Source organism: Oryx dammah, unplaced genomic scaffold (assembly GCF_014754425.2).
Source record: "Oryx dammah isolate SB20612 unplaced genomic scaffold, SCBI_Odam_1.1 HiC_scaffold_25, whole genome shotgun sequence".
Lineage (NCBI taxonomy): Eukaryota > Metazoa > Chordata > Mammalia > Artiodactyla > Bovidae > Oryx > Oryx dammah.
Genome location: NW_024070209.1, coordinates 65,968,093 through 65,982,309, shown reverse-complemented (window position 1 = coordinate 65,982,309; position 14,217 = coordinate 65,968,093). Strand labels below are relative to the sequence as shown.

The 14,217-nt window shown below is 40.9% G+C and overlaps 1 protein-coding gene across 1 annotated transcript in view; it reads right to left on the bottom strand.

Moving 5' to 3' along the window:
* The window catches only part of PLEK (pleckstrin), a 28,162-nt gene that overhangs the window by 12,276 nt on the left and 1,669 nt on the right, over positions 1–14,217 (bottom strand). Inside the window, exons 3-5 of the mRNA XM_040224110.1 lie at positions 3,996–4,151; positions 3,584–3,765; positions 1,732–1,823 (exon numbers count right to left, since the gene is read on the bottom strand). Of these exons, the coding sequence (XP_040080044.1) occupies positions 1,732–1,823; positions 3,584–3,765; positions 3,996–4,151 (430 nt within the window). The remainder of the gene's footprint in view (positions 1–1,731; positions 1,824–3,583; positions 3,766–3,995; positions 4,152–14,217) is intronic.

Sequence of the window (14,217 nt, the reverse complement as noted above, 5' to 3'; positions counted from 1 at the left end):
AAGCATTTGCTTAGGCAGAGGCCAAGAGGGGAGCAAGAGCTGAGGGAGCAGCAGTGTGAACAGACTCAGACAGGCATGAAGGATCCCTGCTGGGGGCTGGTGGGAGCCGGGCTGGTGGAAAGGAGACAAAAGAGGAGAGAGAGGAAGACGTGCGGTGGGTGGGGAGAGCTTTGATGGTACATTAAGAATTTGGCAATGAGGAGCTGTTGCAAGTTTTTAAGCAGAAAACAACATGTGCTAGTATGTGTATGTCCTAATTTAGAATTTATGCAGTTCCTGACATCAAATGTCACACCTTTGCAGGGTCTAGCAAAGTCATTCAGAAGTCATTCAATCAGCCTTCTGAATCAAGGGAGGACTGTGAGGAGAATAAAATGAAATTGACCCACCAACTGGATTATTAGCAGGCTACAATGAAGCTCTGTAGTAAAAATATTTTGTACAACCAACAAGGACCTATTGTATAGCATAGGGGACTATACTCAGTATTTTGTAATAACGTATAAGGGAAAAGAATCTGAAAAAGAATATATGTGTGTGTGTGTGTGTGTATGTATACATCTAAAACTAACACAATATTGTAAATCAACCATACTTCAATAAAAGTAAATAAATAAAACACATTTCTTTCAAACATTTATATATATTATATATATATTTATGTTATTAAATATACTTATACATTATTACAAAATACTGAGTATACTTCCCTGTGCTCTACAATATATACTGTACAAATATAGCCAACCAAAGAGCCAACTTAACAGGCCCCAGGTCATCAAAGCAGTAAGGTATACCATCTTTGAAACAAGAATGCAAGCAGTTAGTTGATAAGAGCACCTTTCATGAATTTCATATACAAAAGGCTTTGCCCAGTTTTCTTTCTCTGGAAGGAAAAACTAATTAATACTGCATTTCTGCTTTTAATCCTTGCAGTGACCCTGTAAAAGAGGTAGGGAGGTAAGTACAGACCTCTTTTAAGAATGACTCATTGGACATGAATTTGAGCGAACTCTGGGAGATAGTGAAGGATAGGGGATCCTGGCATGTTACAGTCCATGGGGTCACAGAGGGTCAGACATGACTTAGCAACTGAACACCAACAAAACACTATGCAGCCTTTGCTGCTGCTGCTGCTGCTAAGTCACTTCAGTCGTGTCCAACTCTGTGCGACCCTGTAGGCTCCCACATCCCTGGGATTCTCCAGGCAAGAACACTGGAGTGGGTTGCCATTTGCTTCTCCAATGCATGAAAGTGAAAAGTGAAAGTGAAGTCGCTCAGTTGTGTCTGACCCTCAATGACCCCATGGACTGCAGCCCTCCAGGCTCCTCCATCCATGGGATTTTCCAGGCAAGAGTACTGGAGTGGGGTGCCATTGCCTTCAGCCTCAGACATCCCTAATTTGTCACTTAAATCTAACATTAGGTGTCTTGATTCCTATTTATCATCTTGCTCAACTCTGTGTCTATTTCAACATCCTGCCATTTTCTGGCAAAAAATGACCCTTTGATTGATATAGCTAGAACTTCTAAAATTTTACCTTGAACCACAAAGTATGGGCCTACCTTTCTTTCTCTTTCCATGCTGGGGAATGTACATCGGTCTGTGTTCCATGACACCAACCCCCCCTCCCCACCTCGCTCCACATCCCCCTACACACACTCAAGGCTGAGGGAGACCTCCATATTGCCTGCCCCAGAAGCCCCACATCAGACCCACAAAGCCTTTTACCTGTGAAGCAGTGATTGAAAATCTTCTTGTCCTTCTCTAGGTTCAGTTCTTTTACTCCTTTTTCAGTGTCTTTCATGGACAAATACAAGGCACTGCACAGATGAAAACACATGGATGAGCAGGAGCAGTTCAGTATAGCCAGTCCTCTCTGGGACTCGCCAGCTTGGAGGGGCTGGCCCTGAGTACAAGCTTCCCCGTCCCCAGGTGAAACCTGAGCCTAATCTCTCCACTGGATCATAAGAAGGTCATTAGAAGGCAGAGCTCATACTTGCATGAACTCTGTGACCTGCACGGCATTCAGCAAAATGTACTGGGAAGGTATTTAATAGCTCTTAAATTCACTAAATTCTGTTGATTTAACTTTTAGTATGTGAGATGGAGAGTTGTCCCCAGTTAGGTGTCAAAAGATTAAAGGTTCTCAGGCCTCAATACTTATGTCCCAGCTCTTTGTGCCCTTTAAGAGACCATCTGGTGTAGACATTTGACTCCAAGAAAGTGAATGTGTTTTGGTGGGGTGTAGGGGGGAGTGACAAGGGGTCAAAGTGTTTTGTTGTTGTTGTTGTTTTTTAATGTGGACCATTTTTAAAGTCTTTATTGAATTTGTTACAATATTGCTTCTTTTTTTAACATTTCGGTTTTTTGGCTGCAAGGCGTGTGGTATCTTAGCTCCACAACCAGGGATCAAACCCTTGGCATTTGAAGGTGAAGTCTTAACCAGTGGACCATCACGGAAGTCCCAAGAAAGTGAATGTTTTGACTAAACTTATTCTTTATCCTAAAATTTGTAAGAGATAAAACAAAATAGTGAGATGTTCTCATTTTTGTCCTTGAATAATAACGATAGCCTTATCAGAAAAAATGCAAGCAACAATTTTGTGTGTCTTGTGGCTCCATATAGCAGAAACATCATTCCCACTTAGCTCTGACAGTTGTGGCCAGAAATGCTGTCACTGGACCACCCACCCAGCAGCTACAGCTGGACTAGGCCACTCCTCTTGGGTCTTTACCAGAAAGCTTTCTTGGTGAGAGAAAGCACTCATTCTCTCTAAGCTCAATGTACAAACTTCATCAAACTCCTATGACCTGCCAAATCCTGCATTAAGTGTGCATGGAGCTTTTTCTATTCTCTTCCTAGGGACTCTCTGCATTTGGTAAACAGAATCCTGGATAGATGCTGTAAGTAGTCAATATGAAATTCTTCCTGGCAGAGCTCCTGTTACAGGGTACGTGCCACATAAAAGCAAAAACCGGTAAAAAATAAAGACTCCTAAAGAAAGGGACTTAAGTGATATTAATCTTTAGGCAACAACTATCACCTGTCAACTATCACCAGTCAACATCAGAGGTCACTAAGCTAGGTTGGCCCACAAATGGTTTCTGCCTAGGAGAGATATTCACTCCTGCTGAATATGTGAACTTAAACTTGAAAAACCTTACCTGCTTGAACACATAGCTCCCATCTTTTCCTATCTATAGATCCCAAAGCTTTCTTTTAAGAGTAATTTACTACAGCTACTATATAAATGCAATGATTTATTATCTCTTTCTCTCCTCCCTCCTTTTTCTCTCTCTCTCCTTCTCCCTGTGCCTCCCTCTGCAAAGATTACACAGACATGAGGGAATTCCCAAGCCTCCTCTCCTCAGCTGTTAGGCTTTGGAGACGCCATGACCACTCCCTCAGAGCCAGGTAAACATCTTAATACATCAAGTGAAAGTACTAAGGACTGGTAAGGGTGTGCACAGCCTTCAAAGGTGCCCAAAGCAGGCCTTGGAGTAGGGTCTGCTGTGAGATTGCCTCAAGGAGTGGGGTGGAAGGAAGGAAGAGTGAAGGAAAGTAAACATAGAAAGTCACCCTAAGTCAATTGTTTCTGGCAGTCGAATGGACCTCCTGGTGGATTTTCTCGCAAACTTCTGGCCTCCTTCAATGCATTTAGTGGCCTTCTTGATGTCCCGAACCCAGGCATCTCTCTCCTCCAGGAAGGCTGCCTGGAAGAAGTGGTCCTGCTGTTTGGTCGTAGTGATCTTAAACACAAACTGAAATCAAAACACATCCCATTAGACTCCTTTCAAGGGGGTGAGGGCCTTTATGAAGCACAGGAGTTGAGCCAACCCTATTCTGGAAATGCTTAGCCAAGAAAGACCCAAATGCCCAGGGTTCAGGATGAGTGGTGGGGAGAGGGACTGGCCCAGGGAGCTCAATTTGTAGGCTATGCAGAGGTCAGCGCCTGACAAGGTATTCATCACAGTTAATGACATCAACTCACCATCCTTTTTCCAAAGTCCTGACAAGGGCTAGTCAGAGTGCTTCCTTTCAAGGGAATCATTCCCTTGGGGCTGTTGTCACTCTTCTTCTTATAGAATTCAATTCCATCTTCTAACAATAGAACCCACATGGGTTTCCAAGAGTTGAACATGCTCCCCTGTGATACCAACAGAAAGATTCGGGTAAGGATGTTTTCTAAAGCTCTTCTGTAGATGCCACAGGACTCGGTGAACAGCCTAACTTTGGCCAGTGTGGACACAGGCGATCCACATGTGTGTGACCAGGGGAGAAGGGGAATGCCATTCTTCTGGTACTTCTTTAAAATTTTTAATATAAAATGTATACACATCTATCATTAGCCCATAAGCCTCTCCTGGGCCATTACCAAGGGAATATGGTAGGATCTCCACTCTCCTTCTTGTGCATTTCAGACTGACTTTCTGCGGTATGTTTTCTGCTCCTAACCCTGCCCCTTGTTTTCAGTTCAGCTTAAGGATGGCAGAAGAATCTACCTCAAGTGCCAGCTCAGACTGCATAGTAGCTGGTGCTTGAAGCTGGACTCACTGGAAAAGAGCCATTAATGGCAGCATGGAAGCTCCACTTACTTCCTGGTCTAATCAGATTTTATCTGGGTATGAATGTCAAGAAGAGACTCAGAGCACAGCCTTGTGTATAAGCATGGCTTAAGAGGGATGAAAATCACTTTCAGAATGGTGTCTGATGCCAGCATGATGCTATCATGTCAATTCTTACTTTAAAAGTTTTCAGTTTGGGTTGATGCCAACTGCGCCTTTAGTAACAGATAACCATTCTGACTAGGAAGTCTCTCTTTCTTGTCTGCACTTTAGGAGGACTTTCGAAAAAGAAGAGAAGAGGGCTCTTTGTCTCTCGTCTTTTAACTCCTGATTGTCACCCTGTCATGACTATCACAAAAATGGAATTATCAACCAGTTCCCAGAAGATCCTTCTGCTTATCTTAAAATACCAAGAGCCTCTATATAAAGGTCCAGTTGCCCAAAAGGAAGACTATTTATGCAGTGAAGATAAATACTCATGGAACTATCATTTTGCCGGTCCAAGTGTTTCCTTTGCTTTAGTTACTGAACGAAAAAAAAGTTTCTGATTAAAACACACTATCTCTTTTCGGTACAGGCAGAATAACTATTCATGCTAACACTGGATTATTTCCCTTTTTTAAAAAAAAATGGGCTAGGTCAGACACTATTCCAACACATGAAATGATTTCAATCAAATGTCTTTCTGTTTTACATCTACTGGAGAGAAACTCAGAATATAAAACACTCCTGCAAATCAATAAGAAAAAATACAAATTATCTATTTTTTAATGGGAAAAAAACTGGAAGAGGCATTTCATTAGAGATGGTATCCAAAAAGACTCTGAAAATATGTTCAATATCACAATCGATCAGGGAAACTCAGATTAAAACCACAATGAAATACCTCTGCACACGCACTAGAGCGGCTAACATTCTGAAAGATTAAGAAAAGCAAGACTTCACAAAGATGATAACTGGAAAATCCCATACATGGCTGGCAGGAGAGCAATATGGTACATTCAATTAGGAAAACTGTGGAGAATGTTCTAATTCTTAGAATATATATGTTGATACACTTAGACACAAGGGAGCAAGATGTCTGAAACTTATTGTCAAATATCTCAGCAAAAAAATATGTGTATATATTTATATAGGAATATGGAGTGATAAGGCAAACGTAGCCACGCAGTAACAATTAATAAATCTAGGGAAAGAGTATATAGCTAATTGCACTATTTTTCCCAGTTCTCTGTGAGTTTGAAATTTTTCAAAATAATTGGGGAAAAGTAATAAATAAATTAACAATATGACACTAATTAAAACACACTATCTCTTTTCTGTACAGGCAGAATAACTATTCATGCTAACACTGGATATTTCCCTTTAAAATAAAAATGGGCAAGGTCAGACATTACATATTAAAATTTGGGATGTGCTTTTAGGGAAATATATAGACAAGTCTAAAAAAATCAAGTATCTGAAACTAGTAAAAGATCTATTCGCAGAGCTAGGAGTAGAAGTTGGACCAGATGACTGCTGAAATGCCTGTCAAGGCTCAAATTTTAGATTCTACTTCACACCTATCAAAGATTTAAATGCCAGCGTCACTCAGGGCTTTTGACCTTGGAACTGGCATAGAATGAGAAGTCAGCCAACACTGCATTCCTTCTGTAGACAGTTTAAATAAAACTACTATGCAGCCAACTGTTCAAAATGAGCTTGTGCACTCCTAATTCAAATGTAGCCTCAGGGTCTGTCTGCTCACTCAGAGGAGGGTGTCATTTGGGATTCGGGGCCTTTATCTTCATTGAGGAGGCTGATTTTGGTAAAAGCAAGAGAAACCCAGAGAGCTTATAAAGCGGGGACTTTCTTCCAGGCTTGGTAGTGGTTAGTTAGGTTAGGATGATGGAATTCTGGGTCATCACTCTCTGCATCTCCCTTGAGTAACCTGACAGCACCTCCCCTCCACGATCCCTGTATTTACCCTTCTGTGTCCTTAACTCTCTTGGTGCTCACACAAGAGCGAACCCTGAAGTGTGATCACAGAGTGTCCATGCTAGAAAGACTTTTAGTATCATCTACCATCACCCTCATCACACAAGTAAGAAAGTTGAAGCTAGTTTAAGTAACTGGGCCTGGTATACTCGACCAGTTAATGTGAGACCAAAATTAGAATCCAGGTCTCCTGACACCTAACTTTATGTTCTTTCTACTTCCTCTTAGATGCTATCTCCATTCTGGGTCTCACATAAACTTCAGTCATGTGAAAGTGAAGTCACTCAGTCGTGTCCGACTCCTTGTGACCCCATGGACTGTAGCCTACAGGGCTTCTCTGTCCATGGGATTTTCCAGGCAAGAAAACTGGAGTGGGTTGCCATTCAGTCATATTGGAATCTAAATCAATTTTTAGGTCACTTAGCCAGCTATATATATATATAACCTCATATATACGTGTGTGTGTATAAAATCATGTGTGTGTATGTGTGTGTGTGTGTGTGTGTGTGTACTTAGTTAATCAGTCATGTCTGACTATGACTCCATCAATCATAAAACATATCTAAATCATAAATCACATCATAGCATGATCACATATAAAAGACATGTTTTATGAGACTGTACATATATAAGGTTTATACTTATAAATAAATATGTATGTGGCACATGTCAGCTTTCTTCCATTATAGGCCAAAATCTATACAATTACATGTCAGAACCAGCAGGTTTTAGGTGTTGAATCAAATTTAAAGTTTCCAAGTGAGTCACTGTACATCACCATGGAAATGGCTAGTTTTGTGCATAAAAGTCTGACACTGAATCACACCAAAAGAAGAAAACTTAAAGGTCAAGATACTTGACCATATAAAAAAATTGAATTTTTGTACAGTAAGAAAGCAAATGAATAAACAGCAACAATAACAACAAAAATGCTGAACAACTGAAAAACAAATTAAAAGGTGTGGATATTTATAACAAATTATCATATAATTAAAGATTAATATCTTTAACATATTTTTAACCCTTTAGAATCAATAAGAAATATACAAACCCTATCAATTTTTTTAGATGGGCAACCGATATAAGCAGGCAATTTTCAAGAGAAGAAACATCTGGGTCCAGGAAATGTAAAAATGCACTGCTTCCACAGCATTCAAACAAATGCAAATTAAATAAAATATAATCTTGTTCTTTAATATGTCTTTTTAAAAGATTTATAAAATATATGAAGATTTGGGGAAATTGGCATGTGGAGGACAAAAAGAAGCTCTATGAGTCAGCACTTTGATGTGGGATGTCAAAATGAGTGAAGTCAATTGTGGGCTATATAAATAGAAGCATAGGAAAGTAAGAAAAGTTCTAACTTTAAATGAAGCCTAACCAGTAGTGACCATGGAGATAGGTGGCCCAAACTCAAATCCCAGCTCTGCCTCATTCTAGGAATGTGACCTTGAGGACTGTTTAAACCTCATTTGCTACATCTGGCAAATGGAAATAATGCTACTACATATTTCTTAGGATGATTGGGAGATTAACTAAAATAATCCATGTAAATTGCTAAGGGCAATATCCAGAACATAATAAGCACCCAATAAAACCTACTTAGTCTCTGTAATTCTGTTTATAGATATACCTCAGGGCTTTCCTGGTGGCTCGGTGGGTAAAGAATTTACCTGCAGTGCAGGAGACACCAGAGACACTAGTTCGAACCCTGGGTTGGGAAGATCCCCTGGAGAAGGAAATAGCAACTCACTCCAATATTCTTGCTTAGGAAATCCTATGGACAGAGGAGCCTGGAGAGCTACAGTCCTTGGGGTCACAAAAGAGTCAGACACGACTGATTGACTAACCATATAGATATAACTGGAGAATGAAACTGAGCTCAGGAAACCTCGAAGTTACAGATGAAGTGAAGCCTGTTCTATACTCCAATGAAAATTTTTTTTAAAGAGAGAGAGAAAATGGCATCTCTCTTGGGGAATTATTGGAACTCACAAGTTTGGGCTCAAAAGGGGACAGACAGAGTAGATGAGGGCTGTCTTCAGAGGTGTGAAACACTAAATTGTTTTGAAGTCCCAGCAGGTGAAAGTTTCAGGAAAAAAAAAACAGTTTGTTGCATAACTTACGGGAGAAAGTCAAATTAGTGAGTTCCCTGGCACAAGAGGTCTTCTAGCATGTTTGTGAACAGATTAGTAAAAGAAATGCAGGCCACAGATGAGAACTTCAATTCAATACTTAGCAAAATACTTCACATTTCTTTCAATCCTCAGATGCTACACATCTGTTCCAAAAACCTGTTGTCCTTATTGTGCCTTTAGTCTTCTAATTCCTTATCCTCATCTAAACATTTGGGCCTCATCTGCAAGAATAACAATAAAAAAACAACCCACACAAGACCCTCAAAACCTGCTTAACATGAATGTCTAAAAATGACTTCATTAGAAATTTTTTAAGTTACTATAATATGAACCCCTGACATTTTAGTTTCTCTACAGTTTAGCTCAGTTCAGTCACTCAGTCATGTCCTATTCTTTGTGACCCCATGGACTGCAGCACACCAGCTTTCCCTGTCCATCACCAACTCCCAGAGCTTACTCAAACTCATGTCCATTGAGTTGGTGATGCCATCCAACCATCTCATCCTCTGTCGTCCCTTTCTCCTGCCTTCAATCTTTCCCAGCATCAGGCTCTTTTCAAATGAGTCAGTTCTTCGCATCAGCTGGCCTAAGTATTGGAGTTTCAGTTTCAGCCATCAGTCCTTCCAGTGAATACTCAGGATTGATTTCCTTTAGGATGGACGGGTTGGATCTCCTTGCTGTCCAAGGAATTCCCAAGAGTCTTTTCCAACACCACAGTTCAAAAGCATCAGTTCTTTGGGGCTCAGCTTTCTTTATAGTCCAACTCTCACATCCGTACATGATTACTGGAAAAATCATAGCTTTGACTAGACTGACCTTTGTTGGCAAAGTAATGTCTCTGCTTTTTAACATGCTATCTAGGTTGGTCATAACTTTTCTTCCAAGGAGTAAGCGTCTTTTAATTTCATGGCCGCAGGCACCATCTGCAGTGATTTTGGAGCCCAAAAAAATAAAGTCTGTCTTTGTTTCCATTGTTTCCCCATCTATTTGCTATGAATTGATGGGACCAGATGCCATGATCTTAGTTTTCTGAATGTTGAATTTTAAGCCAGCTTTTCACTCTCCTCTTTCACTTTCATCAAGAGGCTCTTTAGTTCTTTGCTTTCTGCCCCAATTCCTAGTCTCAGCTATATTTCTCCAGATGTTGGCGGGTGTTGGTAATCTGATCTCTGGTTCCTCTGCCTTTTCTAAATCCAGCTTGAACTTCTGGAAGTTCATGGTTCACGTACTGTTGAAGCCTAACTAGGAGAATTTTGAGCATTACTTTGCTAGCATGTGAGATGAGTACAATTGTGCAGTAGTTTGAGCATTCTTAGGCATTGCTTTTCTTAAGGATTGGAATGAAAACTGACCTTTTCCAGTCCTGTGGCCACTGCTGAGTTTTCCAAATTTGCTGGCATATTGAGTGCAACACTTTCACAGCATCATCTTTCAGGATTTGAAATAGCTCAACTGGAATTCCATCACCTCCACTAGCTTTGTTCATAGTGATGCTTCCTAGGGCCCACTTGACTTCGCATTCCAAGATGTCTGGCTCTAGGTGAGTGATTACACCATAGTAATTATCTGGGTCATGAAGATCTTTTTTATATAGTTCTTCTGTGTATTCTTGCCACCTCTTCTTAATATCTTCTGCTTCTGTTAGGTTCACACCATTTCTGTCCTTTATTGAGGCTATCTTTGCATGAAATGTTCCCGTGGTATCTCTAATATTCTTGAAGCGATCTCTAGTCTTTCCCATTCTATTGTTTTCCTCTATTTCTTTGCATTGATCGCTGAGGAAGGCTTTCTTATCTCTCCTTGCTATTCTTTGGAACTCTGCATTCAGATGGGTATATCTTTCCTATTCTCCTTTGCCTTTCCCTTCTCTCCTATTCAATTTGAGCTGGTGGTTCAGAGGTTAAAGCATCTGCCTGCAATCCGGGAGACCTGGGTTCAATCCCTGGGTTGGGAAGATCTGCTGGAGAAGGAAATGGCAACCCACTCCAGTATTCTTGCCTGGAGAATCCCATGGATGGAGGAGCCCAGTCACAAAGAGTCGGACAGGACTGAGCGACTTCACTTTCACTTTCTCTTCTATTCACAGCTATTTGTAAGGCCTCCTCAGACAACCATTTTGCGTTTTGCATTTCTTTTTCTTGGGCGTGGTGTTGATCGCTGCCTCCTATACAAGGTCACGAACCTCCATCCATAGTTCTTCAAGCACTTTGTCTATCAGATCTAGTCCCTTAAATCTATTTGCTACTTCTACTATATAATTGTAAGGGATTTGATTTAGGTCATACCTAAATGGTCTAGAGGTTTTCCCTACTTTCTTCACTTGAAGTCTGAATTTGACAAGAAGGAGTTCATGCTCTGAGCCACAGTCAGCTCCCAGTCTTGTTTTTGCTGACTGTGTAGAGCTTCTCCATCTTTGGCTGCAAAGAATATAATCAATCTGATTTTGATATTGACCATCTGGAGATGTCTGTGTGTAGAGTCTTTTCTTGTGTTGTTGGAAGAGGGTGTTTGCTATGACCAGTGTATTTTCTTGCCAAAACTCTATTAGCCTTTGCCCTGTTAATTGGTTTCTCTACAAATGATGATAAAGCAGCCTGTACATTTCAGACATTTGCCTTTGTACTGTGGTAAAAAAAAAAAAAAAAGAATAAAATGCTATCTTTACTCTCAAAATGCTCATAGTCTAACCGGGGAGAGAGTGACCTTGACCTGCAACTCCAGGTCAGTGTGATAATGCACAAACTGAGAGGGGCCTTCCTACACATGGGCAATTTCACAGAAAGAAGTCATGACTCATTGCTGAAGGTGGAGAAGCTTGATTTTGTGTGGAACCCCCTCCCAGACACCTCCCTTCACTTCTCCTTTTCCTCAAACTTCTCTTTTCCCATGTTGACATACAGCTAGAATTCAAAGGAAAACTATTTGATGGTCAAAAACTACGTATTGAACTAAAGCAGAACTGTGAGTCAGTATTGTCTATTCTCCCATGCTCGTGGGAAATGTTATTTTAGGTTTGGTGTTACAGTCAATGAAGTCCTTATTTCTGCTACATCATACTGCTGCTGCTGCTGCTAAGTCGCTTCAGTCGTGTCAGATTGCATCATTTAGTCATCCAGTCTGATCCATGACATCACGGGTGTAATGTCCCAGATCAATGGTCATTTTGTTCCTGTTTGAATACTTTGAAAGCAAGGAAACTAATTTGTTCAGCAGCATATTTTTTTATATAAATAAACTTTTCCAGGTTGGACAGTTTCTCAATGAAAACATATTATGTTAACAATAGAGAGATGACACAAATGTTTAACAGCATGGTTTCTGGGGTCTTAGGGATTTAGGTGCAAATTTCAACTTTGTCTCTTCTGGGTTATATGACCATAGGCAAGTTATTTCATTTTTTCCAAACCTTAGTCTCCTCACTTGTAAAATGAAAATAATACAGTACCAATTTCCCATTACTATAAAAATTAAATGAGATAATACACTTAAAGGGCTGATAACTTACATATAGCTTATAGTAGATGCTTAAAAAATGGTAACCGTATAGGCAGATAAGATAACACAGTTTTGTAGGCAATACTGTGAAGTCATTCTGGCCTAAGGTTCTCCTGGGTACCACCCATCACAACAACAGCACTTAGGAAAAGAAAATCACTGCAGTGTGAGCCCATGAGGGCCACATAAAACATGGTTAGGCATGGCTTTCTGTGACACTAGGATCACACTGCTGGGTTCCAGTCCAGCTCTGCCACTTAACAGCTGTGTGACCTTAGGCAAGGCCCTTTACCTCTCTGTACCTTACTTTCTGGTGATTCAGTGGTAATGAATCTGCCTGTTTATGCAGAAGACGTGGGTTCAATTCCTGGATCAGGAAGATCCCCTGGAGAAGGAAATGGCAATCCACTCCAGTATTCTTGCCTGGGAAATCTCATGAACAGAGGAGCGTGGCAGGCTACAATCCACGAAAGTCAGATCTTAGTTTCCTCTTCCATAAAGTAAAGGTAATAGTTGTACCCATTATATGTACATAAAGTGCATTAAATGGTTAGATCTGTTCCTGCTACAAGGTAAGGGCCACACTCTGACAATGATAATTCAATGGGTGCAGATCATAGGGGATTATCTCATGGCATCTGGAAGACAAGGTTTGGAAGAATTGCTGGGTGGAGACCATCGAGTCCTGCTCTCTGTTTTGCCCCCGGCTTTTCTCCTTCTGCTTCCATCTTTTGCAGCCATTTTCTTTCCTTAAAAAGTCCCTTGTCCTCTCTCTCACCACTCCTATCCTGTGCTTTCCCCAGCCTCACAGGCCATCTGAATTCCTAATACACTCTTTGGATCAGTCCTGCCATTCAACATGATGGCTGGAATGGTTGTCATAGAAACAAAGTTGGTTCCATAAATTGTGTAGAAATGAGGTTAGTTTGGGAGGTGACTTGGTGGAGTCTAAGTTATTGGTTGCATATAACCTGCTCCTCTCTCTTCTTTTAAGCTATGATTACAAACATATTCAAATCAGTGGTATACTTTCAAGGACCTCTAAAATATGTTTATGCTTATAGTAACCCCCTAATCAGAGACAAAGAGAGGTTGAGGTCACTGCACACACTCTTGCTCACAGTCCAATTTGTCCAGGCCCCACTCTGGCTCTGCAAAGTTCATCTCACCTCCCTATAGCTGGGGGAAACCTGCCTTTCAGAAGGCTGCCTGGGATCAACGAGATGGTGGTAGGCTTTGCAGTTAGGCAAGCCTGGGTTTGAATCCCAGGTCTCGTCCTCTTATCAGTTGTTGGATATGGGCAAGTCACTTACTCTTTCTGAGAAACTAATTTATAGAGTTAAAAATACAAGTATACAATATAAGAGCAATTTTAATTACAAGATGCTTAAATTGTTTTAAAAACAAACAGAAAACTTTTGCAGAAAATGTTTCCATTCACCTGCTCTTGTCAGGATACTAGCCTAAGCGAGCAGGAAAGAAATAGCAACATTAATTATTACTGGTTCTCAAAGAGATTATTAGGGCCTACTGCAAAGTGTTCTTGCCTGGAGAATCCCAGGGATGGTGGGAGCCTGGTGGGCTGCCACCTATGGGGTTGCACAGAGTCGGACAAGACTGAAGCAACTTAGCAGCAGCAGCAGCAGCAGCAGCAAAGTATCTACATACACCTCTGTGTATATATGTGCATCTTTTCCAAAGGATGTTTCAAAATATGGCTAATGAGACAGAATACCAGCTGAGGGCTCATTTATTCTCCGGAACCTACTTGTAACTCTCACAACCACAGACACATTACGAACCCTAATTGGGTTTACTCTGAAATTTACTGGAGACAGGCTCAGTGCCAGGAGACGGGGAGTGAGTTTCTGATCCCAACACTATCACAGCCATGTGACTTTGAGCAGTCACCAGATTCTGGGTCTCAGCTTACTCTTGTGGAAATGAGGGAATGAGGTCAGATGGTCTAAGGTCCCTTCTAGATTTAAATCAGAACGGAATCAGGCAGCAATGTGAGCAGTTTGACCCCCTCTTAGTA